The sequence below is a fragment of the Larus michahellis genome, chromosome 1, assembly GCF_964199755.1.
Source record: "Larus michahellis chromosome 1, bLarMic1.1, whole genome shotgun sequence".
Classification (NCBI taxonomy): Eukaryota; Metazoa; Chordata; class Aves; order Charadriiformes; family Laridae; genus Larus; species Larus michahellis.
In genome coordinates this window covers 123,961,061-123,983,757 of record NC_133896.1, presented here as the reverse complement: position 1 = coordinate 123,983,757, position 22,697 = coordinate 123,961,061, and the positions used below count along the sequence as shown (strand labels likewise).

General features: G+C 43.2%; 1 protein-coding gene across 2 annotated transcripts; it reads left to right on the top strand.

Moving 5' to 3' along the window:
* The first annotated feature begins 82 nt into the window (after window positions 1–82).
* On the top strand, window positions 83–10,772 carry PSMG1 (proteasome assembly chaperone 1). 2 transcript variants are annotated; one of them, XM_074602256.1, is made up of 7 exons: window positions 83–498; window positions 662–771; window positions 2,693–2,844; window positions 3,215–3,277; window positions 6,312–6,510; window positions 7,466–7,602; window positions 8,689–10,772. In XM_074602256.1, the coding sequence occupies exons 1-7, from the start codon at window positions 377–379 to the stop codon at window positions 8,761–8,763; spliced, it is 858 nt and encodes a 285-aa protein (XP_074458357.1). In that variant the 5' UTR covers window positions 83–376; the 3' UTR covers window positions 8,764–10,772. The 2 variants fall into 2 exon arrangements, with proteins under 2 accessions (XP_074458357.1, XP_074458348.1); XM_074602247.1 differs by lacking the exon at window positions 662–771 and having other exon boundaries at window positions 306–498.
* The last annotated feature ends 11,925 nt before the right edge of the window (window positions 10,773–22,697 follow it).

Sequence of the window (22,697 nt, the reverse complement as noted above, 5' to 3'; positions counted from 1 at the left end):
AAATTCTTTAATATTAAAAGACTTTTACGCCGTACGTGTAGAAGCAGACCTAAGTAAAGCCATACATAACCCTGTCGGGTCGCTGCGGCGTGTGAATTTGCGCACCTCCGCTCTGGTCCCCGCCGTCGCCCCGCTCCTCTTCCCGGCGGGAGGCCGGGAGAAGCCGCACAGCGAGACGGGACAGCTTAGCTGTCGAGCCCCCCCTCCCCCGGGCTCCCGTCAGTCGAAGCGGCCGTTCCGGGCGGCCCGGCGGCGGCGGCAGCAGCCAGTGAGGCGGTCTCCGCTCTGTGCTCAGCGGGCGGGGCGGAGCTCGGTGTCGCCGGCGAAGCGGAGCGTGTCGGTGCGCAGGCGCGGTGAGAGCGGCGGGGCGGCGGCCATGGCGACCTTCTTCGGGGAGGTGGTGGTGGCCCCGTCCCGCGCCGGCGTGGACGATGAGGAGGAGGCCCGGGAGGAGACGCCCGAGGACCGGGAGATCCGCAGGGAGCTGGAGAAGAAAAGGTAAGCGGCCCTACGGGGGCCTAACCCGGGCCCTCGCCTCGTCGCTGCCGTGAGGCCTCCCTCGCGGACACCCGGGGGCCGCCGGGACCCGGTCCTGGGCCGGGACAGGTAGAGCGGGGTTGGGGGAAGCGCTGCTCCACCTTCCCTCCGCGTCTTTTTCCAGGGAGATCGACATCCTCTGGACCTTGAAGTCGGGCGCGACTACGGAAAGCTGTGCCGACGAGCCCTTCGTGTGCTCTAAGTTTATAGTAGCCATAGGACGTAACGCTGCAGGTAGGCGACGCGAGCTGCAAAAACAAGCCGACCGAGACTCTAAAATAGCTCAAATGGAGAAGGCGGGAGAAGGTGTCCGTCTGCCGGGACGCTCCCCTTGCCACAGTCTGTTGTAACGTTGGTCTCTGAAGAACGACCCAAAGACTGTGTCCAGCTCTTCCTTTAGGGAGCAGAGTTTAACCCTGGGGCAGCTGGGCTCTCCAGAGGAAGACAAAGTTCGTCTGCACATGTAAAACACAGGTTTTGTTACAGCTGCTTATTCCTCCTGTCGCGTCGTGGTAAAATGATACTTTTCAGTTGAGGGGCAGAAGTGTTGTATGTTTTGGCTCTGGATTTTAGTTGTGACAACGGGTGATTCTGTCCCTCTACTCTGCTCTGGTGAGACCCCACCTGGAGTGCTGTGTCCAGCTCTGGAGTCCTCAGCACAAGAAGGACATGGACCTGTTGGAACGGGTCCAACAGAGGGCCACGAAGATGATGAGAGGGCTGGAGCACCTCTCCTATGAGGACGGGCTGAGAGAACTGGGGCTGTTCAGCCTGGAGAAGAGAAGGCTCTAGGGAGACCTTAAAGAGTCCTTCTAGTACCTAAAGGGGTCTACAGGAGAGATGGGGAGGGACTCCTTATCAGGGAATGTAATGATAGGACAAGGGGTAACGGTTTCAAACTGAAGGAGGGTAGATTTAGATTAGATATTAGGAAGAAATTCTTTACGGTAAGAGTGGTGAGGCACTGGAACAGGTTGCCCAGGGAGGTGGTGGAGGCATCATCCCTGGAGACATTCAAGGCCAGGCTTGATGGAGCTCTGAGCAACCTGATCTAGTTAAAGATGTCCCTGCTCACTGCAGGGGGGTTGGACTAGATGACCTTTAAAGGTCCCTTCCAACCCAACACATTCTGTGATTCTAACCCTCCTCTTCCTTTATCTGATTTTTGTTTGGTAGATTCCCCTGGGTTGTTTGTTAATTGGCAAAAGTCTCCTCCTAGTAGTAGCAAGTTGCTCAGTGTAGTTTAGTGTTTTAAAATAGGGATCTGCCAAAGATGTAAAATTATGGGTCAGTACGCTGTAATTGCTTTAATTTCTAATGAACAGTGATTTTATTTATTTTATTTTACAAGGAATCAGTTGGTCTCTTTTTCACATTTTAATTCCCCACATGTCCAAAATGACCTCTTTCGAGGTGGTTATTTACTCGTTAAACCTAGAGTCTTGAAACACCCTCTCCCCTTCCCACACACGCTTACCAAAGTCTTTGAGTTTTTTAATAGCTCTTTCCCTGTGTGTATAAAGAAGGTTTAAGTCGTCTTTACATTTAGGTCACATCTAGATGATATTTAGATGATATCTAAGTTAACTTTGCTAACTCGTTTTTTCTTTGTTTGTGTCTTTCCTTGAAAAATAGTTACAGATATTTTAGATCTATCTTCTCTTTAACTTTTGATAGGAATTTGATTTACGAACACGTGATTTAGGATCTCTTTTTGCTATGAAGTCATGCATGCTCTTGTCTCGGCTTCCTAGAGCCACTGTAATAGTTCTGCCTTGCTGATTCAGGGATTTATGTTTTTTAGAAATCTGTAATATCTGGTATGTCAAGAAGTGTTGGAGACTTAATATTTAAATCCTTAATGTATACTAAAGGAATTAAAGTTGGCCATAGTGATATAATTCCGAATAATACGTGTATTTGATATTAGGGATCTTTATATGTAGAACTGCTTTTTATCTTTCTAAGTCTAGATAAGGTGAGGTTACTCACGTTCTCGATCTTTGCTGGATTTGGTCAATAAATGTGTGTTGATAAAAATAAAGGATTTTTTTAACTTCAGATGGCAAAGAAGTAATTAATTTATTTTGGGTGTTTATTTGTAGAACAGAGATATTATTCTTTGTAAATTAACAGTATTTATTGTTTTTTGCAGCTTTCCTGTCGTCTTTTATTCTGGATTCGGTATGTTGGGAAGTAGTTGGAGTTGTGAAGCTGTGGAATGAGTGGTGTCGAACATCCAGCACAACAAATGTCCTCCCAACAGATTCTTTCTGTTTGTTCTACCGATTAATATCAGATCCAACAGTAAGTGACTTATGCATGAGTTACGCTGTATTTTCGCTTTCTGGAAAAAAAAAGCAACCTTCATCCACCACTGCCCAGAACAAATAAAACATTAAAGCTGCAGTATTCTGGGTTATTCTCATCAAAAATCTGAATGGCCATTATGCTCAGTAAAACTATTTGAAGTTCTGGCGTGTGAAGTTCAGAGCAAAGATGGTGTATGACAGCCTCGTTGCTTCACATCAGTTGTCAGTGGAAAAGTTCTTGTTGAAATAGAGTTGAAGAAAACTGAACAAGTCGTTCGCTGCAGTCGCATCATCTTTACACGTGATTATGAGCTGTTGTTGTGCTCTTTAAACCACCACTTACGCAACCTTTTTTTTTCTTTAAGGTTTTGTTGTGCCAGTGCAGTTGCTACGTTGCTGAGGATCAACAGTTCCAGTGGCTTGAAAAGGTAAAACTGGCAAGAGAACAAATTGAGCAATTGTCGTGGTTAAACCCCAGCCAGCAGCAAGGACCATGCAGCCGCTCACTCATTCCATCCCACCCCACCCCTGCCCCGGTAGGGCAGAGAGAAGAGTGAGAAAAGGAGAGGGGGGAAAAAAATAACCTTGTGGGTTGAGATAAAGACAGTTTAATAGAACAGTAATAGAAAAGGAAAATAATAGTAATGGTAAAACAATATACAAAATAAAGTGGTACAACACAAGTCGATCTCACCACCTGATGGTGGGTTGCCCGTCCTGTCCTGAGCAGTGATCACAGATCCCTGCTCCCTGGCTAACCCCCATTTATATACTGAGCATGGCGTCTATGGTATGGAATATTCCTTTGGCCAGCTTGTCCTGTCTGTGCTCCCTCTCAGCTTCTATGGGAAGCTGAAAAAGTCCTTGACCAATGTAAACATCACTTAGCAACAGCTAAAACAATATGTGTTATCAAATTATTCTCATACTAAATGCAAAACAGAGCAGCTAGTAGAAAGAAAATTAACTCTGTCCCTGCTGAAACCAGGACAGCAATGAAATCTTAGGGGTGGGGATCTTCAACGTGGTGCGAGTGCCTCTTCCTCTCTGATACTCTAAACACGACAGCATTGTAAGTAACTGCTTTCCCTTCAGCTTTCTTTTCTTAAGCATTCAATAAACAAATTTACTATCTGCAGATTCTGTGAAATTCCTCTCTAAGAATACCTTCCTACAGTTACCTGCTGTAACTTACCAACTTTGTGCAATTACTTCTTTTGGACACTGTCAATTTTGTTGCACTTAACTACTTTCCAAACCATTTTCCTCTTTTGCTTAAATTTTCTATGGCTTAATTCAGCTGTATTTCAGCTCTGGAAGAATACTTCCTTAAAAATAATAACATAGCTGCATTTGTCTGGCTGCCAAGGGATCACCAGACAAACCTGTTACGAAACTCATGGTGGATGACATCTTTATGAGTGGGTGTGTTCTGTTCCTTTCACAAGGAGGGACTCTAAAGGAAGGTGCCTCCAAAGCAGTATCTATCCTATTTATTCATGGACATAGTATGCCAAGTGCCTTACCCCAGCATCTTTCAGGTACACGAACGCTGCTGTGTCACTCAGGTCCCTCTCAATATCATCATGTTGATTTTAATAAGATAAAGATATGAGGAGAATGTTCTAGCTGTTGATTTTCTTTATGGATTTGGGTCGCTGCTTAGTCTCAAGGAAGTATGGCTTATATTGTCTTGCTGTCTGTCTGCTAGTCTGCCTGCCTTTAAATCTCTGCTGATCAGATGAACAAGCAGAGATTCTAAAGCTGTTACGTTAGGCTGAAGTTGTGTAAGGCTGTGGCTGGGGGTAAAAAAAGAGTGAGATAAAAAGCAATGTGTCTGCTGAGTGATACCTGCTCAGTCTGGCCTGCCAGCTGGCCCTGACAGCGCCTGAGAAGGTTTTCTTGGTTGCGAGGGAGAAAAAACGAGCACCTCCGTGTGAGGGAGCCAGAAGGGTTATGGGAAGGCAAAGAGGATGGAAAACCAGGGTAACTTCACTGAGGGATACAGGGATTTCAGACCCAAGTTTGTGTAAAACTAGCCCTTTGTAGTTCCGTGGCTTGTTGAAGAGTTTAATTCACTTTGATGGGAAGTAATGGTTCCCTTCAAAGGTTAGAAATCCTGAGACCTAAAACATTTTGGTTTTGCTGTATTCCATGTGATTTTGCACTTCATTTAAAAGGGGATTACAAAAGAAAGATGGTTGTGGTTTTGCTGTCTTCTCTGTTTGTGTTTTTCCAGCTGTTGGCACATATGTGTTATTTCAAGTGTGGGTGTTTATGAACAGCAGGAGTGTACAGTTTTACCAAGTCAGTGTTCTTGAGTATTTTTAGACTTCATTGTTACTGGTATTTTTAAATGTACAGCAGAAATATTGTGCTGGTAATCTTCTGCTTTTAGTGTGAGTTGCAGACCTGTTCTGCATGCTTTGTAAATTCTGGTTCACTGAGCATCTTCACGGTCTCCACGAGTCAGATTTTTACTTCTGTATGTGTTTTCTCAGTAAGTGATTACTGACAGAGTGAGAACATACAGACTAAAGTTGCACAGTAATGCACCCCAGCCAGTGTTTCTAACAAAGTAAATATACTGTAAATTGAAAATACATGTGCTTCTGAAAAATTATGTCAGTTTTATATTACAGTGATAAAGCATGCTGATGTGAAGGCACAGTCAGTTTCCCTTCTGTGATTGGTACCATATACAGAAACAGGCAGGTTTCTGTAATGTTTACCAAATTCTCTAGTTCCTTATTGATCATAAATCTGAAGAGGACAATGTAAAGGCAGGGTGCAGGTTTATTGTGCTTCTCTTCATTTTGACATACATCCTTTAAAAACAACGGAAAGCTGTTGAAAGGTGTTTTGTGACAGCCTGCAATGGATCCAGAAGTATGTTTTGTACGATGTTTTTGAAACTTGTTTCTTTGAATTTTAGGAAAACCATAGAAAAATTAAGGTTCTCTTTTTCAGTTTTCAACTCAACTTGAATATAATTAAGTAAAATCCAAGTATTTAAAATGAAGTCTCTTTTAAAGTACTGTAGAATATCTGAGGAGCACAACTTGAATTTCAAATGTCTTGCAGCTTATCAAGCTGCCTTCCTGTCATAAGCAGCCTGGTTTTATTTGGAGTCCTTTTTCTTTCTATGATTGCCATTAGTAAAAATAGTAAGTCTTAATATATTTGCAGGTGAATAGAAAATGCTGAAAACCTAAAGCTTCTCAAGAAAATCCATAGGCTTAGTAAATACATTAGCTGTTCTTTTGGTTTTTTTATCTCCATCCCAAGAGCAGCGCACATGAAATTTCTACCTGAAGGTTGTGATTCAAATTTAGTTAGTCCTGCAAACCTGAACTAAACTGCCATTTGCCATCTGCACTGAAATTGAAATGAACCTCTGTGGTTACATAATGTTATTGTGAGAAGATAAATTTTGCTTATGTACTAACATTTTTATTTCAGGTTTTTGGCTGCATGCGAAAGGAGGGCTTGCAAGTAACCATCCTTTCAACGTGTCCCGTAGCTGATTACAAAACTCAGGAATCCACTTTAACACTTCCATCTCCGTTTCTGAAAGCCTTGAAGACAAAAGAATTCAAAGAGCAAGTCTGCTGCCCGCTGCTGGAACAACCTAACATTGTGCGAGATCTTCCTGCTGCTGGTATTTTGCAATTCCAATTACTTACAAGGCTGCTGGTGGCAACACAAAATTCACTTTGAAGAGCATCCCATTGCAATTAGAATTTTTACTTAAATATGTGAAGCGGCTAACAAGTTAGCTTTTTGAAAATTATTTCCTAACAGTTTGACATCTTACGTGTTGCCTTGTAAAATGGGGACAAATTTCAAAACCACCCAGAAATCCTTTTACCCCTTATGTGTGGGACATAAGTACTAGCAGATTCTTCAGTATAGCCTCATATATATTTGTATATTGCAATTTTTGGGGCATTTCACTTATGAACTAAGTATATTTTATTAAGAGTTACTTTCATCTGAGCATCCAAACGTGAGGCTTATAAAGATCTTTCTGCATATTACAGGTAAAGTAGGTTTTCACAGTGCTACTGCTCGACCTCATGTAAAAGTTAGATTCAGTTTTATTATGTAATTCAGTATTAATATGTATTCAGTAATGTAATAAAAACCTGAGGCATTTCATTATAGAGTACCAAATTAGTGGTAGCATCATGAGGAAAAAGCTTGTCTGGCAGGAGCTAAAAGTGGATGATTTTTCTACAAAAAGTTTCTTTTGTTTGCACTTTGTTTTGAGTTTTTATGTTTGGTTGGTTTTTGGGGGTTTTGTTTTGATATATGTATATATTTTTTTTTAACAGAAGCTCATATTATTTTTGTTTATCAATAATATACCATTTCTAGTTAAGGTATTTGCTGGGAAGAAATACCAACTGCATTTTACTAATTTTTGGTGGTTTATTTTCTTGTTTACCTGAGGAATGAGGGATGGCTGGTCTAGCAGTCAGGATCCCGAGTAGTTAATTTATAAATTGTCATGCTTTTGAAGTTCTGGCCAGAAGAAATGGTGATTCTATACCCAGAACTAAGATTCCTTCTCTGCTGAATGTAACGCATGTTTTTGTTTCACTTGTGTTTAGTTTTGAGTTATTGTCAAGTATGGCAGATTCCTGCAGTGTTGTATCAGTGCTACACTGATGTCATCAAGCTGGACACAGTTACGATTGAAGCGTTCAAGCCTCTGCTTTCTTCTAAAATCCTAAGGAGTTTAGTCAAGGTAACATTTCATATTTAAAAAGTAATGGGAGCTTTGGTCTTTTGTGGTCTGGTTTTCATCCCTTGCATTCTGCAGTCGATGTGCCCCTGTGAGGATTCCACCTGAGAAGGCTGATGTATGTAATATACAGAAATGTACAGACCGTATTGGCAGAGGACAGTGATTTCTGGTACAGTACTTGCTGTGACTACAGCTGTTTATAAGTTGCTTAGAAATAATGAATCTACAGCTTCCCTCAAAACTTCATTTTGACTTTTCAGGCTCTTGTAGTGGTATTAGTATGTCAGGGAGTAATTTCTTGTGATTGTTTAAGCTGCAGTTTTCTTTGGAAGTGTCTTGTGTTAAAACCTTTAAGGTTGGTTGGTTTTTTTTTTTTAACATTGTGCATTCACATGCAATACGGCTCTGTGCTAGCACTGTGTCTGCCTGTCTTGTGCAATAGGGAAAGCTTCTTAAATTTATTTTGACCTATAACTTCCTTCTGGAATTAGAAGACTGAATTTCTAAAGACGATCCTTAACAGTTTTGCACTAATCAAGCAGCTCTGAAATCATGGTGTTATAGCTGCTAAAGTGAATGTTTTGCTTCTTTCTGAAAAGTTTTTGATTGTGAAGTATAGTTGGTTCAAAACACTCCCCTCAGTTTTGCCAATTGAACTGACATTCAAATGGCAGAAGAGGTTTGTGTGTATTGAAGTACTTATTTAAGCTTTAAATGTGGGAATTGCAGGTTAGTTTTCATTACAGCTTATACTGGTCTGCTAAATAAGTCTATCAGAGTAGTACGTAAATGTTTAAACTCTGAAGGAAAACAACAGCCAACATGCAGGCTCTTCCTCTCACGTACAAGCGAGGAGGAACACAAATGAACAAATCACATCCTGTGATTGGACTGTAAATGCATTTGGAGCCTTTATCCGGTCTCTGGGTACCTTCATTCAGAAGACCTGAGTTTTGCTCACAGTTAGTATTTTAACCAAATTGGTATTCAGAGTAATAAAAATTGGAATAGAGGCCAGTGAGGCTTTTTTGTTTTGTTTTGTTACCACCAACGTAGCTAATGCTGATCATCTTTTCCTTTTCCTAGGATGTAGCAGAAAGCACAAAGATTTTGAAGAAGTTACTGACAACCAATGAAACTCACAATAATATCTATATCTAAAGAGGACATTTGTGACGCAGACTGCACTTTCGTAAACTCCAGTTTCTTCTGTAACGGACATTTTGGAATTGTAGTTATTTCCTTAAAAGTGGAATAAATTCCAGTAGATTTTTACTTCTGCACTCATTTTGCTTACTTTCAAATTTGTCACTACAAACACGTATATTTCTTCTGTTTGTCTTGGGAGACTTTCTTCTGGAGCGATTTTAGGAAAGACATACTGAATATGAAAAGCCACTTTTTTTTCTCCCTCCTGAAGGGATTCTCATATCTAAATGTATACCTTTTATATGTAAAAGAGGAAATGCAGTCAAAGAATTCTGTCTGTATCTAATGAGAACACTTATTTTTTACTTTATATTAAGACACAAAAGTTTTCCTAATATTCCATCCTCTTTAAAGATTCGTCTGTGATGGAGAAAATACCCTCTGCAACCTTTCATGTACATAAATGTATATATAATTTTGTGTGTCTGTATGTATGAATGATACATGTGTACCTGTGTGCACGTACATTTTTTTATACATGTAGTGATACAAAATACAGTAAGTAAAGTATGGTCAATACTTTTTTAAAAGACTTACTAATGAAAAATAATCTTAAGCTAGCTTTACGAATTAGTAGGAGGCAGGAATGCGGAGCTGTTTTGACCTGTGTGGGCGGGCTGTGACTTGGGTTTCACTGAGTAGATTGTCACAGGCTGCCTGCAGATATGGGAGGGAGGGAGATGCGCCCCCATTCAGATGCTGCAGTGCCTTGCTGAGAGCTCCTTTGCTGGCAGTTTCAGCTTCAGACCTTGATCAGGCGCCGTAGAGGCGCAGGAGCACTCCCCGCTGTCAGATCTCTGACAGTGGTGAACACCTCTCCTGGTGAAACCGGGTGGTAGGCTCGCGAGCTGCTTCGGCTGGATTTACCAGGGCAAACAGGTTTAATCTCTCCACTTCAAAACTCTGCATTGCTGGCAACGGTAGGGATAGTACAAGCTCTCTTACACAGAGTATGTGATTTTTAGAGGAAAGAAAAAGCTCAAGTTTTAAAGTGTCTCAAAAACTCTGAAAGATGCTAACAATTTCAGCAGTGCATTTAAAATATTAATTAGGATCGACATGCAGTTCTGACTTGTATATATCCTCTGTTTAATTTAATTTAAGAAAAGGGTGTTAAAGATAGCATTTCTGTTGTTACCCAGTAATTCTCTGGTGGTGTCACCCACCGCACAGAGATCTTTAAATTGCACGTAGCTTATCCTTTTGGAACAAAGGTATAACAAACAGCTTCAAAGTTCTCTACTAAGTTTAACTGTCGCTTACAGTGGATGCCCAGTGGACGTCTTTGAACAGCGTATTCCTTTAACAGAACTGTCATCCCTTCAGGGCTGAAAGTGGTCGGTGTAGTCAACATCTACTGAAGCAAGTGACGCCTGGCTTCAGCAGGCCCACTGCAACTTGTGGTTTTGGAAATTTTTAACTGCTGGCCTGGGTTGAGCAACACAGGATTAATTTCTCTTCTACTGCTGGGGAAAACTGCACTTTTAGAAGACTCTAGTGTCTGAATTCGTGAAAATATTTACTTCACAGCCAGCTAGGCTTTGTGAGATTCAAGGTCTCAGTGTTTTCGAGCCTTGCCAGGTGCGGGGATGAGGAGGAGTGAGACCCAGGCGCTTGGCCCAGGCTGGCCAACAGGGTTATTTCATACTGTGAACATCGTCACGTTCAATATAAATTAGAAAGTTGGCTGCATAGTCTCTCTCTCCCTTGATGGCGGCGGTCCAGAGAAACCCCTTGCCCTGGCGCCGGACCCCTGATCCCTTCCCTTCCTCCCAAAGCCGTAGTGCTCACAGCGTCCGACACTTGCTGTCCACGGCTGGGAGCGCACAGCTTCCTAATGGTGGTAGCATTGGCTGAGCATAATTCTTGTATATATCATATTAGTATCAGGATTAATACTGGTTCTTTAGTATTACTGTTAATTATTTAGTCTTATCCTATTAAATCTATTTATATTTCAACCCTCGTGTTTCCTTGCTTTCCCTTCAGAGGTGGGGAGGGGTCATCGGGTGGTAGAATAGTTGTCTGAACGACAATAAATTGTTACGGGTTTTCTCAAACCGTAACAACTGCAAAGCTGTATCGCAGTTTCAACAGTAGTAGAATATTCTTGATGTGGATATCAAGTTGCGTATCAGTTAAGACATTGATTTAAATTTCTGTTAATATAATTACAGATAAGCAAGCAATTGTTGCTTTGAGTGGTGTGCTGTATTTTGGAACAAGCTCTCAAGCATGAAGTGCAGGACATGGTTCCTTCTGTTACTGGTTTTTTTTGTTGTTTCCATTTCTGTGCAGCATTCTAATTAAAATCTTTTTGTATGCGTGATCTGAGCCGAGAATTCTGTTGGTCTGAAAGAGTTGCACGTTGGCTGCACCATTTTCTTGCATGCTGAATGTGTTTGATTCATAATAAGGTACATAACAAGAAACATCTTTAATAATAAATATGCAGGCTTTTATAGAAACTGTAAATATACTTCTAGTATTGGTTTTATCATCCATGCGATTTGCAGTGTTTCAAAACAGTTATCCATTGAAGTATAATTTGGTTTTTACTACCTGGGTTTATGCTGAGGTGTGAGAATACTCCTAAACACCTTGAACAAAAGTGGCAAACGAAACACTCCAGCAACCTGGGAGATTAAATTAGAAAGGATGAAAACGAGTTGTACTAGCAGAATGCTCCAAAGGCTGATTATTCTTGCTTCGAAGGGTGTGATAGCCCTCCATAGCTGGAAGCGTTTGCGTAGGATGTGGTGCTTTTTCTGTTGGATACTATGGAGCTAGTGGTTTCAGCCTGTGTATCCAGGTGTATTTCTGTGACCCGCATGAGAGATGAGGTCAAGCTTTGTGCAGTAGTATTTTTTTCTCTGGCGTGAAACCGTGTAGGTCAGGGCATGTGCACACCGTATGGTCAGTAAGACTCCCTCGGTGGTGTCATCTGGATTGTGCTGCATAAATTTGAAGCGTCAACATTTTCCAGTACCCAGTAAGTATTATAGGGCAGTAAAAGAAGATACATTAATTTAAAATTCCTTGTCTTTTTCTGTGATTTGATGTATGAAGTAGCTCATATTCCCGCCCCCCACCTTAAGTAGTTCTGAAAGCATCACAGCTGATGATGTCTGAGTGTCGTAAGATGTGAGCGTTGGCTGAAGATTTTTTCATATTTGAACATTGCTAGGTTGTTGGGTTTTTTTTCCGTGCTCTCCAGAATCTAGTAAGAGCCTGCAATAAGGTTTTCTTTGTTTCTTATAGGTGCTGATTTTTGTAATACTTGTAGGAGCATATAAACTTAAAACTCTTCTGTCAAATGTGGCAGATGGCTTCAAAAGCGTTGGGGGAAGAAGTGCATTTTTGCCTGCATGTCTGAAATGTGATTGTATAAGACTTGTTTCCTTAAGGTATTGGGCTAAATGCAAATTAGGAAACCAGACAGAGTAAACTATTAGACTGGAAGAGTTTTCCCAGTTTTCACATCATCTAAGCCGCTTGCTACCCATATTTTTTTTTTTCAGGTAACACCATCTTCTGCTGAAGAATGTTGTCTTCCAAACCAAGGACACAGCCTCTTCTCAAGTCTAATCTGCTTTATCATGCTGCAGAACGTATTTGGTAGGCAGACGTGTTCTCTCTTTCCTTGAAGGCTCTCACTCAAAGGTGATGTGCCTGGCCTAACTCTTCAGTCTGGAATGACGGTGCTCTCTAATGAGGCTCCGTAGCTTTCAGCTTGTAACATGTTGGTGTCTCTGCAGTTCAAGTCACAGGTGTACAGACATAGTACAAGGTATTGTCCAAGACAGAAAACTGGATTTCATTTGAATTTGTTACAAAACCTTTGCACTTGAATTCCCAAAACAGCAGTATACCTGCTATTGTGTTTTTGGTTTTGTTTTGTTGTTTTTTTTTTTCCCTTTGGTGGTTGTGGTCACATAGCAGTGTGCACTTGCAGTCTTTTGAAAATCCAGCATGAAAACATTATGCCCTGCTCTGCTTCCCGAGCGCCTCTCTGTCCCATTATGTTCCTTCTGTATTTGACATGATGTGCCAGTTCTTCCCGTACGATTTCTGCTTTCTGCCACCAGCAGAAACCGTGGTACTGCGCACAAAAGCATGAGCCTGAATGTTTCTGCTGGAGCCCAGGCCCTTTGTAGCACTAAAGCAGTGGATGTTGGAGCTCACGTCCCAAAGGCTGCTGTCAGTGGCTGCCTGCCTCCTACCCGGCAATGTGCTCCCTGAGCCTTGGTCGTGCACGTCTGTCTTCCCACTGCACAACAGAGACGGGGTAGAAAAGAGCTTTAGTCTTTCTTCAGTCCATCCTTGAAGCCCACACGTGATGCACGTCTCTTCCTCTGCGAAGGTCTCATCCTACTGCGTGACTCCAGAAGCAATCTAAGTCTTCCCAGACTCCAGCCATCCTGGCAGCAAGTACCTTTAAGCTTCACCTTGCAAACTGTGCTTTGTTGCCAACACCTCAGCAGAATAACCTCTCTTACGACATGTGATTTTACTAATTCTATGCCAAAAAGCTGTATGAAAACATCTCGGAAGTCAAGAAGGCAAAATTTAGGAAATTCCTCCTGGCAATTTGCCCTGCAAACGTTAATTCAGTCCCCACTCAATGCTTGAAGACATTTGCATCTTCAATTGCAGCGTTAGGTGCTTTCTCCCTGGATAAAGCTGCCCTGTGAAAGGGCAGTGCTCAATTCCGACAGCCTGGAGAGGTGGAAGCTCAGGATGAGATGGCTGGTTTCATTTCTTTTCCACGTTGGAGTGTATGATAAGCGAGGCACATGAGTAAAGGAGCAAAAGAGGAGGAATTTTTTTCTGCTTCCACTTCAGGTAAGAGTTTCTTTCGTAACGCTAGGCAAGCCCTGGAAATGACGACTTGGCACCAGCTGGGTAGCCATGTATTTTGTGGGCGAACAAGCTGAGGTACCTACGGCCCGACTTGCTGACGTGTTGAGCACTCACAAGATGAGCTGTAATAAGAGCAAACCTGGATTGGGATGCTGAAAGTAAACATTGAATTATTGTAGTGAAGCTTGAAAATGTTTGAAACGCAAGTAATTAAAAAGATTTTTTCACAAAGGCAAGCATTTTGTTCAACCTCAGATGTTTCTGCTTTTTTTAAATGTTCCATTTTGCGCCTGAAACATTGAAAAATCTAAATGAGCTAAAAATGGAAGTAGGAGAGATTCATGACATTTTTTCTGTGCAATCAGATCTGCATTTTTTTTTTCTTTAAACGTTTTAGACTAACAGTTTTGACAGCTGCTGCACATAACAGCAACAAGCATTGGTGGGCACCTCTGTCTAGCTGAGTGAGAGCAGAGCTTTGAGGTAAGACTTTCTCACTTAATAATAGGAAGCACTGGGATGCTGTTGATAGCTATCCTAGAATAGTTTGTGAGGGAAAAGTACTTGAGAATTCCATACAATAAATACTGTGGGGAAGCCATTAACTCGCAGGGATAAAAATGCAAAGCACTTGTTTTGCCTTGATAACAAGGTATCCCCAGGTGTCTTCAGCAAAGGAAGAACACCACAGACCCCCGACAGCGCACACGGGGAAGAAAGTTAAAGGTTGAACGGCAGGCTATAATCTCAAGTTTTTCACTTTCAAATAATTGTATAACCACATTTTTCAGTGTTCTTTGTATGGGATGTTAGGTACTTGCCTGGGTAATTGCTTTAAAGTAGAAAATTTTTTGTAAGGATGGTGATGTACCTTCAAAGGGCAGTTTCTTAACATAAACATTTACTGTTTTTGTTAAAAAAAACTGCTAAATGTCAATAGTTGTTAAAGGTTCCTCACATACACTCTCATAGAGCTCATAGAGAAATGGTTTCTTCCCCTGTATTTTAATCAGCGGATTACAACATGCTTTCATACGCTAAAATCACTATATCGCTTATGTTCAGGATTGATATTTGAATTCTTCTGTTAGGTCCGATTTGGACTTGGATCCCTTTTCATGGAGGGAAACAGAAGCCGTCTTTTTTCCATCAGCTCTATAGACTTTAAAGCCGATCTGCTGCTTCATAGGGAATTAACGAAGCGGGGAATGAACCTAATAGAGTCATGATCATTAAAGTCAGCAGTTTGAGTGCTGAACAGATGAATGGCAAATGTCCAGCCTCACTTGAAAAGAGTAGACTTGTGGGTAGAAAGGTTGTAGCTGGAAGGTTGTATGAGAACAGAGGCAGCCGGTATGGAAAAGGTGAGAGCACAGTACGAAAAAACCTTAGTGGTGATCATCCTGAAAATTAGCGTTCGAGATGGTGGTTGTGAAATGAAAGTAGGGTGTGAGGTGGGTTCGGTATTCCCTGCTGGCTCCAAGTAACATTCTCGCGGGTCAGAAAGAATGCCTTTGTGACCCTACGCTTAACTCGCTTCCAGATTGGATTGAAAAAAGCTATTTTTTTTGTGCAGGGTAAGCACAGTGAGCAAGTCCAAAATACTGTGCCGGGCTATTTCCATCCTTAAACCCTGAAGGACGCTTGCAAGAAACCCAGTGGATGCTGTCAGAAACAAGCAGTTCTTTTGTTCATTACTTAGAAAGTGCTGGTGCAAACCTCTTCCACCTGAAACCAGAATTAGGATTGCCCACCATAGCTCTGCCAGGTTGGTGGGTTTCATTTCCGAGTGGCAGAAAGCAAGCACATTTAGGATAACCTTCTAGTGCCACGTGTGAGGAGATGCACCCCAACAGTGGATTCAGCAGAAAAGGCTATTCAGCACCTGCCCGTATAGTTTTTACTTTTTTACATTCTTCCACTTCTCTATGAACTCTATGAGAGTGTATGTGAGGAACCTTTAACAACTATTGACATTTAGCAGGTTTTTTTAACAAAAAAAATTTCAATCTGTGGGGATTTTATAAATAGACGTATACCCAGGTGTTGTGGTAAGCACGTTTTCTGTCTTTATGCATGTGAACTTTGTGTCCTACAAGGCTTGTTGCAGAGATCTTATGAGTGAAAACCAAGTTTGAATCGCCGCAGTTCCCAGCTGACACCCTGTCTGGCAAGCAAAGAAATTCTGGATGGTGCAGGTTTGTCTAGCATAATTTTCATTGAAGATTTTGTTCCGTCTGTGAATGCCCTGTTTTGTGTCCTACCGGACAACGATCCTATTATTTGCTCTTCTGAGCATCCCAACATGGAGGTGACTGAGAGGTCGGATAATCAAAGCTGCAGCCTGGTTTGTTCCGTGGTGCTCATTCGTGGCGACGCTGCTTTCTAAGGCTCGGGTGAATTTTAGTTTTTCACTAACTTTTTCAATTAATTTAATAATCATCTTTCAAAATAATCTGGACGGAAATATTTCCCCAGGTCAGTGCTGGAGATCAAATTTCATATCGGCTCAGTGCTGAGGTGGTTTTTGACTCTGTTCTGGTGCAGGCTCAGCTGTGTCTGATGTTTTTCTACTTAAAGCAGTATGAGCCCCGTACCTGACATGGTTACCCTGAATGTGCTCAAAATTATGTGTGTTGGAAAATAAAACATTTCTGAATGGGATGGCTCACAGCAGGTGGCCCTGCAGTGTGAGTATCATCCCAGCTCCCCTGGGCACGTGTGCTATTCCCTTTCCCCATTGTGGATGGTGCCTTTGCAGGGATCACGTGGAGGCATGAAGGCATACGCTGGCTCTTAGGAAGTAAAAGAGCAGATGTGCTAGCTGACACCTCAGACCCAAGGCGCTCAGGTGGTGCTGTAGGCTGCTTCTCGAGGTAATGGCATCCGCTTCTGTGCCATGGGACAGACAACTCTTCTCCCTCGTGGCAGTATAGCTAGCGCTTCCCCCAAAGCAGGCGCAGAAGTTCCCACGCCAAAACCCACTTTCTGTGGTCTTCGGGGCAGTCCAGTAAAACCACAGGCTGCAGAAGCGGGTTTCCGTGTTGCACATGCTGGTGTGAATCACGTACTTCCTTCCAGCCGGGACCCAGCTCCCCAGAGCTCTGCACCGCGTCGCTGCATGGGGCACAAGGTTCCTGTGCGTTCGTTAGGAAGCAACTCACTCAAAAGAGGAATAAGTACTGAGTCTCGCTCGGTAAGAGTAAGTAGGGCTCTTTGATACCACATTTATTTAGCTTTCCCTCATTTAGCTTTCACAGTACTTTATGAACAAAGAAAACAGGATCAAAAGCAGTTGTTTGGCTTCGTACGCCTCAGCTTTCACCCCGCGTTACACTTGCAGCCTGCGCTTCCAGTTAGATGTTAAAAATTAAGATCAGGTGGTAAAGGCCTTGACTTAATCAATACGGCGTAGGGAAAGTAGTGCTGTAATGCCCGCAGAAAGGGTCACTTGTCTGACAGGAAAGTAGCCGGCCTTAACTTTTTACATCCCCTCTGCCGAGGGGGTGCTGCTAAGCGTTTCCGCAGAGCAGCCACAGCTGTGGTGCTGCCCAGCAAGGCTGTAATGTTTTGGAAGTGGCCTTTAATGTTTGAACTTCCAGCAAGCCAGCCTCGTGTTTTCCAGTGTTGACATGTGGCTTCCAGACTTTAAACTCCACTACACGTTATGAAAATGCACCAGCGTTGGATTTAAACCATATTTTAATAATTTGGCCACCTGTACAATATCCTAATAATCTTAAAATAGAGAACTTGAGATCCTCTGTAAAATTATTCGTAGCAGATGTTACATCTTTGGTGTATTCTACACATTTACACGCTGGGGGACAGACATTAAACATTACCCTTACAAAAATAACCCAAAACATATTTATTTCAAAGAATTAGAATGGTTCATAGCAGGAAGTGGATGCAGGAAGCTTCGTCCATTGTTGTGGTTTGTTTTAAAGGTGTGCTCAAAATGAGATGAAAAAAACCTTTCAGTCATTACTGCAGTTGGACAAAATTATTTGGCTGTTTAAAAGATAAAAAGCCTTTTTTATATTTTATTCCAGCAACTTTCTCAGCTGTTATTTTTCTAGCCCAGCTTCCCTTTCTATTATTTTTTTTTTAGTACATGTCAACTCTCTGACCTTAAAGACGTAGTTACGGGGCACTAAATCCGCAGTGTCAAACCCATTCTCTGATGATTGAAAAATTACCCTTTTGGTCAGAACTTGAGAGCCAGACATGAAAAACTTGCTGGCAAGAGGCAAACGTTACAGTCTGACGTGACTGGGTAACAAGTCTCTTTAGTAGCCAAGTGAAGTGCTGCTTTTAAAGATAAAGACGTTGCTGACATGCAAACACGTATATGGAGTCTCCCTTGACGTAGCTAGCTCTAAGTGCGCGAAACTCTGAATCGGCTTCAGAAACCATGCTGCTTTTAAAATCTGAGTACATTTCGGATTGTTTTTATTTGCCTCCTGAGTTTTTGCGTTTACCCTGTAACTGTGAGGGCTAGGCTTTTTCTTTTCCTTTCTTTCTTTGCCAGAACCTTAACTTTCATCATGAAGTTGCATGTTTCCAGGAGCTAGGACTTTTGGAAAATCAGTAAATGTGTCTAACCCAGCAATAAAAGGAGGGCAAGCCCCTACCCACTCCCTCAGCTACTGCCTCTTCCTCTTGTAGGAAAGATCACCTCTGGCTGCTTCAGTTTGGAACAAATGTCACTTTATACGCTTACCCGACTCTCCTACTTTTCCTTCTCCGGTTGTCTCTCTTGTCCGCCCCTGAGCCTGCCCACTCGGTGCTGGCATCCTCCTCCCTGCCCTCCCATCCTCACATTGCGGACGTTTTTCCAGCCTCACGTGTAGGGCCAAGCTCTAGACTCTTATTCCGTGGGAAGACTCCCAGCCTTTCCCCTGGTGCTGCCGGGTTTATTTGTGCTGGCAGCCATGGCGGTAAGTGCAAATTCTGGAAAGAAAAAGTTGGTGGAGGGCTGTTAAGTGCAAAGGTTAAATGCCGGATTGCCAGCAACTGGTAGGGCAGACCCAGGGGGGTGTTGCTGCAGGCTTTCCCTGAGCATCTGCTCTTTCTTTCCCTCATCATCTGCCACGGGAAAGACGGGGCACTGACTGGGACCTTGCTTTGACCAGCGTCAGCTCCATTGGTGTTCCCGATGATGCGGGGCCCAAGGAGCGTGCAATGCGCACCACCTCTGAGCTGGGAGCCGAGCGGTGCTGTCCCTGCCCCGTTGCAGCCTCTTACTGGTATTTCCCACCGTAGGAAAGCGCGTTACAGTCACAGAAATGATGTTGTGGCCGCCAGCTTGAGATCCTAACAGGGCTGGGAAAAAGAAACAAATTTTAGAGAGACCCCACTGGTTGTAGGGGCTTCAGTTTTGTGTATGTTTGTCCCAAAGACAATTTGGCCACCACTTTTGGAAGAGCAGAGCGTGCACAGGCGTAACCGGGCTGTCTCACCTGCTTCAACCTCAAGGAACTAATCCAGGGCGAGGAATGACGAGGCAGGTCCTCAGCCTTGGGCCAGAGTTGGTGTTTTGCTTACAGAGCAGAGTGGAATACTCTGGAGGCTGTTGACTAATTAAAACTAGAGGTTTTGCTACATTTTCCGAGTTCACAAAGGAAATAAGAGCATCAGTCAGTGAACTGTGCTGAGTGGCATGTTTAGGGGTTGCCACTGAAAATCCTGGTTTAGGGAGTGAAAAGTGTGAGCGCCGCTGCTGCTGGAGCTCATAAGGATACATCTGGTTGGCTTCTCCTGCAGCAGGTGTAGTGTCAACCTGGATGTGACCTTTCTGTTTCTGGAAGAGTGTTTCATGGGTGTTATGTGGGCAAAAAATATTTGCAGCTGGAGACAAGGATAGGGCAAACTTTTCCTCTTTTATCATAAATCAGTGCAAAACCTTTTTCGTGATTAGAATAAAAAGACATTGTCCTGTAGCTTTGGGATGCATGAGGTGATGCTGAAATGTGTGATAACCTCTGCTTTACCCTGAAATAAGCTAAAACTCATCCAAAAGGCTTTTTCTTGTCCCAAATTATAGTGAATGTAAACGTATATGTGTATCTATGGACTTACGTAATCACTTACAGAGTCTTGGCATGTAAACATTAATTTACAGTTGCTGAGATTATATTGAGAGGCCTTTGGACACTTAAAGCTCCGATCTTTTGCATGTTATGAGTGTTATTTTTCTTTTGAAGGCTGGTTTATTTAACCAGGTAGATCATCACAAGCAACAACGGAGATCTCTAGTTTGATTTCTTGGCTGTGTAGTTTAGCATTAAAGATCCCTGTTAGGACTGTTTTAGGAAACATTTTTTCACTGAAAGGGTTATTAAACATTGGAATAGGCTGCCCAGGGAGGTGGTGGATTCACCATCCCTGGAGGTGTTTAAAAAAAGGGTAGATGGGGCACTGAGGGACACGGTTTAGAAGTGGCTTTTGTCAGGGTAGGCTAAAGGTTGGACTCGATGATCTTAAAGGTCCCTTCCAACCTCAGCAATTCTATGATTCTATGATTTGATAAATGGGAGCTATAATGGTATGATTTCAGGTCACTACTGTACATAACCCACTGCCATCAGCTCCAGAGCACGAGCTAACCAACGCAAACAGCAAATATAAAGGGGAAAAAAAAGCAAAGGTCCAAGGCAGTGGCATGCAGACAAGGCCAGTAAATGAGTGTGACTAATATTCATTTAAAATTAAAAAATAAAAAGGGAAAACTGAGTGATTCCAGCATCAATTTCAGACCGAGAACTGCCGGGCTTCTGCCCAGTTCAGTCAGGATTCAGAAGTTACACCATCTCTAATGGGTGTGTGGCACGTCCGTGTTTCTCTGGGCAACTCTTATCCTCTTTACTTTTGGTGTTTCTCAAACATTTTGGATTTGGCACTCGTGCTCAGACCCTCTGAGCAGGACACGCAGAGGTGCCTGTATACAGACGGTTGTGGACCCAAATGGTCAGGGATGAAGTTGTCCAACCATATACATCCATGAGCGAGGACGGTGTCGTCAGGGACTTTGCAACTCAAGTAGCACCAGCCCCTGGTGTCGGCAGTGGGAAGGTTGGCAGGGGGGGAGCACGCAGGAGTCTTCCTGCAGGGAATCTTCCAGGAAGAGAGAATGGAGTGTTTGGGGCCAGTCAAAGCTGTAACGAAATATATTATTTTCCCGAGAGGGTTTTTCTCAGAGCCAGCGTAAGTGCTGTTGATTTCTCTGTGCATTGGAACAATCTTCTTTGTGCATAAATCATATGTGAATTTAATAAACACAAAATCACTGCTTTGGTCTTAATATTACCGAAGACATGAACTGAATATGTAGAAATACACAGAACCGGTGAAACAGTTCCTGAACTGTCACGGGCAAGAAGGAAAGCTATAAATCTCGAAGAGTTAATGTGGAAAAGCTAATGCCTTTTCCACAGACAAGGGCCTAAAAAAAATCTGTTCCCTATATCTTTAAAATCATAAAATGAAGAAATGAAAAATCAGCTCATGAGATGAGAAAACAGGGGATCTTATTCCTAAAAGACCATAGCGGCGTAACCTATATATAATCACCTGTCTGAGCTCTCTCGATGCTGCTTCTGTACAAAACGCTTCCGTCCTGGAAACATTTCAGCAGCTAATTAGCAGTACGAAATGTGTCTGTGGTGACTGTCAGGTTGCCGGATGGACTGTGCTTTGGCGTGTTCGATTATTTCCTCCTTTTTTTTTTTTTTTTTTTTTTTCACTCAGAGTTGAACCCGTGAATATTTCTTCCGATTTTTCTGCTTTACTGACTCAAGGAAAAATAACCTTGGAAAAGTTGTCTATTTGGGGTTTATAAAAAAGCATGAAAAAATCTGCTTTCTCAAAAAACGAAATGAAAAAGAGAAAAGGAATTTAAAGTTGTGGGTTTTTTTTTTTTAGTTGAAAATTTTAATTTGTTTAGAGATTAAGTGTTCGTTTTCAGTGTGGGTTATTTTTTTTAATTTTTGTTCTTTACATCCAGACAACTTTGTCCTTTTTTTAAAAAAAAAAAAAAAAAAAAAAAAAAAGTAAAGGTATGGAAGTGGCCTAGGCTAAAATGTCCCAAATGGGCAAATGGAGGGTGGGGGTGTGTGAAGAGGGTTAATTTCTCCTTGTTGTTCTCTCAAGACGACGCTTAAATTCATTCCGAATTCAAGGAACCCAGCCGATATAATTCCCGCATTATTTTGTCATCCCCCCGCCTCCCCACAAGACTGTTTGGCTCCCGCGGGCGATGTGGCGGGGCGCGGCGCGGCCGCTAGGGGGCGCTGCGGCCTAGCGGCAGGCTGTGACGGGGCGGGCGGCCTCGCCGCGGCCCTGAGGCGGGCGGGAAGCCGGGGACCGAGCCGGGCCCCGGGGATCGAGCCCTGCCCCGGGGATCGAGCCCGGTCTCGGGCCCCGGCGCGGAACCTCCCGGGGAAGGCGGTGGCGAGGGTTCGCCGGCTTCGCCGGAGGCTGCGGCCGAGGGTGGGCCGAGCGCTCCGCTCCCCGCGGGAGGGTTCCGCCGGGGCCGCGGTTCAGCCCCGAGTGAGGCCCGTGGGCGCTCCGGAGCTGGAAATTGCTGATCCCAAATGTAAACGTTTGCCCTTTTGGCTGGTTTTACGTGACTGCTGTCAGCAGACAACACGGTCGCAGGTTTCTTTAATAAGGTCTCAGCCATTTGGTTGTGGGGTTTTTTTTTTGTTTGTTTTGTTTTGTTTTTTTTCCTCTCCCCTTTTCACGGTTTTAGGGATCCTCCATTTTGTGGGACCAACCGCAACGCCGAACCAGGACAGCTCTGCCAACGCACTGCCCGCCATCGCCCTGCCGCCCTCCCCCCTGCCCCTCGGGTGTGCCTTTTCCCTCCCCAGCTCCTACAGTATTTTATCTAAAACCTGCTGGTACGCTAACTATTTTAGTTATTTATCGGCACCATCCATCAGCAATTTGCTGTTGTGATTGGCACCGATTTTACAGCCCTCTGCCTCTTCGGTTGCCGTGATAACATATATTGTGCC

Coding starts and splice junctions, on each gene's coding strand:
- PSMG1 (XM_074602256.1), top strand. CDS start 377: ATGGCGACCTTCTTCGGGGAGGTGGTGGTGGCCCCGTCCCGCGCCGGC. Junction 6,511..7,465: donor GCGAGATCTTCCTGCTGCTG/GTATTTTGCAAT, acceptor ACTTGTGTTTAG/TTTTGAGTTATTGTCAAGTA. Junction 7,603..8,688: donor TCCTAAGGAGTTTAGTCAAG/GTAACATTTCAT, acceptor TCCTTTTCCTAG/GATGTAGCAGAAAGCACAAA.